Source organism: Engystomops pustulosus, chromosome 1, assembly GCF_040894005.1.
Source record: "Engystomops pustulosus chromosome 1, aEngPut4.maternal, whole genome shotgun sequence".
NCBI lineage: Eukaryota > Metazoa > Chordata > Amphibia > Anura > Leptodactylidae > Engystomops > Engystomops pustulosus.
Genome location: NC_092411.1, coordinates 298,484,484 through 298,489,139, shown reverse-complemented (window position 1 = coordinate 298,489,139; position 4,656 = coordinate 298,484,484). Strand labels below are relative to the sequence as shown.

The 4,656-nt window shown below is 45.1% G+C and overlaps 1 protein-coding gene across 1 annotated transcript; it reads right to left on the bottom strand.

Moving 5' to 3' along the window:
• Positions 1–595: 595 nt before the first annotated feature.
• LOC140113888 (uncharacterized) lies at positions 596–4,438 on the bottom strand. Its single transcript, XM_072132668.1, has 2 exons — positions 3,318–4,438; positions 596–901 (listed from the first exon to the last, which is right to left on the bottom strand). Exons 1-2 carry the CDS (start codon positions 4,089–4,091, stop codon positions 872–874), a joined length of 804 nt encoding a protein of 267 aa, XP_071988769.1. The 5' UTR covers positions 4,092–4,438; the 3' UTR covers positions 596–871.
• Between the last annotated feature and the right edge of the window lie 218 nt (positions 4,439–4,656).

Genomic DNA, 4,656 nt, shown 5'->3' with positions numbered 1-4,656 from the left:
GAGTCAGTGCAGTCAGCACACCAGACCAGAGCAGGAGAGCTCAGCTCCCTGCCTGAGTGGAGTGGAGGAGCTAGTTAGTGAGAGAAAGGGGTATCATCCTACCTTTAAGGGTGATATCTGAAGCAACCCAGGACAAGCTGAAGCATCCTACTAGGACACAGCTATCTCCCAGCCTGCACTTGCATCCAGGCTGAAGATCCCTTCCTGTGGTTCCATCTCCAACTGCAGTCCCAGCATTCTACCATTTGTCAAGGCACGCTGCTACTGTTCCTGTCGGTTCCAATAAAGAACTGTAAGTTATTTTCGTTCACCGTCTGGTCCCTGTTATCACAACTGTCACCATCACGGGCACCCTATCCACCACACCGGGACTCATACTCCAGACCCCAAAGGGTTGTCCCAGGGAGAACCACTAAAACAGTCTCTCCCTCATCATTTCTTGCCAACACCAACCTGCTGGAGAGCTGCCAGGCTGTAGGACAGCCCTCCGGTCCCCATACCAAGCACCGTGACACTAGCTTGCCTAGGCCGCAACCGCCAGCCACTCAGGTATTCCGACACAACAGGAGATGGACGGCACTCTGTAGGTGTGCGGTGCTCCGGGTACGGCCTGGGCCTCAGAATCAGTAGCAAAGAAAATCCCGGCACTCGCAAATAAATGCAAATCGTGTTTTAATGGTAAGATAAACTTACAGCATGAAGTGCAGGGACACAAAAACAGGAACGCGTTTTCGGCTCGATGCACGAGCCTTTGTCAACCACATCGTGTAGTTAAACATCACACACATATATACAAAGTTGCGATATAAACCCCGCCCACTGACGTCACATCCTACCGGAAACGGGATCTCCGTGGTGTGACGTAGTGGCTTCAGGTATTCTCCTCGTTCTGAGTACGTTTCTAGAAGAAGAGATAGGGGACAAGAGTCAAAATTGCATCATTTATCATATCAAAATAGGACAAAGATAGAGTTTGTGTAACATAAGAACATCTCAATTGAAACTCTCAAAATACTATGAAAAATCTCTTAAATCATAATCACGATTTAACCCTCGTGGTTCCAAGGTCCCTAAGGTATGTATCCAATAGGCCTCGCGGCGGCGAAGAAGTACCTTAATATTGCCTCCCCTACGGGGAACTTGGACCTGTTCGATTACTTGGAACCTGAGCTGGGAGATGGAGTGTTTCCTTTCGTGGAAGTGGTAGGGAATTGGCAGTAATCTGTTGTTGCACCTAATGGTTGACTTGTGTTTATTGATGCGGGATTTCACGGGTTGCATCGTTTCCCCTATGTATAAGTATCCACAAGGGCACTTTATGGCGTAAATTACATTGTGGGAGTTACATGTAAAAAATCCCTGTATCTTAAAAGGCTGACCGTTATGGGGATGATACAGTATATCACCGCGAAGGATATTCGAACATTCAGAACAGCTCAAACATGGGAACGTGCCTCTCTTCTGAGTCGCAAGAAAAACTTGTTTAGGTAACCTTTGTGTGCCTCCCATGTCAGCCCGTATAAGTTTGTTCTGCAAATTAGGAGCCCTCTTATTGCAAATTAAGGGAGGGTTCTGAAACTCCTCAACCTTAGGGAACGATGTTCGAAGTATGCGCCAGTGTTTCCTGACTATTGTGTCAATCCTACTATTAAAGGGATGGTGTTGGTGGCTAAGGATTATCCTTTTTTCCGCTCGTACCTTAGGTCTAGCTGAACCCATGGAGGCAGAGCTTCTGGCCCCTTTTAAGAGGTGTTCGGGGTAACCTCTATCCCGGAATCTAGATTCCATCTCGTCCAGTCTATTTGCCTTAGCGCTCTCATCTGACACTATTCTATGAACCCTTTGGAACTGGGAATTGGGGACAGACTTTTTCGTGGCATAAGGATGATTACTACGGTAGTGTAAAACACTATTCCTATCTGTGTCTTTCCTGTATAAATCTGTGCCTAGAGTCCCATCGGTCCTTTTGTATACCACTGTATCCAAGAAGCTGATGTTCACTTCGTTAAAGGTCATAGTGAACTGAAGTTCACCACGTATCGAATTAAGATGTTCCAAAAAGGTCCTGAGGGTCTCATGTGGCCCCGCCCATACGCAAAACACATCGTCGATAAAACGACGCCAAATTTTAACATATCTCGAAAAAAGAGGATGTGTGTACACATATTCCTCTTCAAAGGCTGCCATGTAACAGTTTGCGTAGGGCGGGGCCACATTGGACCCCATTGCTGTCCCTCTCTTCTGCAGATAGTAGTTATCCTCTACGAGGAAATAATTTTCAGAGAGGACAATTTCCAGTAGTTCCAACAAAAAGGACCTAACTTCTACAGAAATAGATGCATCACGGTCCAACATTTTGCCAACTGCTTCAATTCCCAGTTTATGTTCAATCGATGTATATAGGCTGACTACATCTATTGTAACCAATAGGTCGGTAGGTGTAATATCATCCAAACGCTTGATTATATCAAGAAAGGATGTTGTGTCTAGAAGAAAAGAGGTAGTCTCCTTCACGTAAGGTGTCAGAATCTTTTCTAGCACTTTAGCAGGGGGTGTCAATACAGAGTTAGTGGAGGCCACAATCGGTCTTCCCGGGGGATTGACCAGGGTCTTATGGACCTTAGGTAGAATGTATAGAACCGGTATTACCGGATCATGATTAATTAAGAATCTAGCCATATTGCTGTCAATTAAACCTTTTCGTTCAGCTGTATTGACCAATGTCAGGAGTCTGTTTTTGATCCGGGCCGTTGGATTAGACGATAGTTTCTCATAGGTCGCCTGGTCGGACAACTGGCGATATATTTCTTTACGATAGGCTGCCTTGTCCATAATGACTATGGCACCGCCCTTATCTGCGGGCTTCAAAATAATATCCTTGTCCGACCCGAGGGACCTAAGAGCTCTATATTCGTCACCTGTGAGATTATTAGATATTTCAAAATTTCCTAAGTGAAACTGTTGGTTAGTAATGGCTACATCCCTTTTCACTACATCAATAAAAGTCTCCACTGGGTGAAACCTTTTGGGGGGATTGAATGAACTTTTATTTCTCAAACCCAGATCACCCAATTTCAGAAGAGTCCCTGTATCGGAGGAAATAGTATTAGAAGACACGGAGGTCATATCGGTGTTTATAGGATCGGCAAAATATGCCTTCAATCTCACATTTCTAAAGAACTTCTGCAGATCCAAGTCCATAAGGAAAGAGTCATATTTACCAACGGGACTAAACGACAGTCCTTTTTGTAGTAGACTCAATTGGGCTGGATCCAAGTTTTTAGAAGAGATGTTGATAACTAAACTGGGTACAGTACCTGAGACCGGGTCAGAGGTGGTTGAGGAGGAGGTGCGTTCACCGCTGGACCTCGATGAGGTGGGTTGGTAATTTCTACGATGGTGTCTGCCCCCCCGTCGGGTTTTCCTGGGGGTTCTCTGTTCCCACCTTTGCGAAAAGGGCGGCGTCTCCCTTGGTTGGTACTGCGGTCGCTGCTGGAACTTGAAGAACGTGGGTCGTGACGTCTTCCAGACCTCGATGCGCCATATTGCCAGCTGGAGAAATCGCGCCATTTGTAGACCCTGTTGAGTCTATAGTCCTCTAGGTCACGTAGGTATTTGTTTCTTTTGGTGTCCTCCGTGTCTTTACGATACTTATTTATCAAAGTATCCACTGAAGATTTTAATGTAGAGAACTCTTCTGGTTTCATACAATCTTGTAATTGTTGTTCAGTAGCTTTGGTTTTACAACGTAGTTCCTCAATCCCCTTTTGTAAACGGGATATCGTGAGTACCATCAAGTCGAGAGAACATTTGTTTAAAACCTTCTCAAAGTCATTACGAAACTCTTCCTCCTCAGCAAAGAGGGTTGGTCGCAGATTAACCCTTAATCCACGGGGTATGCGACCGGTTTTGTAATACTCCGCTAATGTCACGGAGTGGAGTTCAAAAGAGGTTAATTTCTTAAGATCCCTCTCCCAGTCTCTCCTTTTGAAGACGTCCTGTGGGATATTGAGGAAATCTGTAGGATTAGTCACCTGCGATAAGATATTGGCAGCTTCATCCTCGCTAAAAGTAAGCGTTGTTGCTGACATTAGTATACAGGTGCTCGATCCGTAGACAAATAAGACACAACAGGAGATGGACGGCACTCTGTAGGTGTGCGGTGCTCCGGGTACGGCCTGGGCCTCAGAATCAGTAGCAAAGAAAATCCCGGCACTCGCAAATAAATGCAAATCGTGTTTTAATGGTAAGATAAACTTACAGCATGAAGTGCAGGGACACAAAAACAGGAACGCGTTTTCGGCTCGATGCACGAGCCTTTGTCAACCACATCGTGTAGTTAAACATCACACACATATATACAAAGTTGCGATATAAACCCCGCCCACTGACGTCACATCCTACCGGAAACGGGATCTCCGTGGTGTGACGTAGTGGCTTCAGGTATTCTCCTCGTTCTGAGTACGTTTCTAGAAGAAGAGATAGGGGACAAGAGTCAAAATTGCATCATTTATCATATCAAAATAGGACAAAGATAGAGTTTGTGTAACATAAGAACATCTCAATTGAAACTCTCAAAATACTATGAAAAATCTCTTAAATCATAATCACGATTTAACCCTCGTGGTTCCAAGGTCCCTAAGGTATGTATCCAAT

Coding starts and splice junctions, on each gene's coding strand:
- LOC140113888 (XM_072132668.1), bottom strand. CDS start 4,091: ATGTCAGCAACAACGCTTACTTTTAGCGAGGATGAAGCTGCCAATATC. Junction 902..3,317: donor CACCTCTGACCCGGTCTCAG/GTACTGTACCCA, acceptor CTCTTCTTCTAG/AAACGTACTCAGAACGAGGA.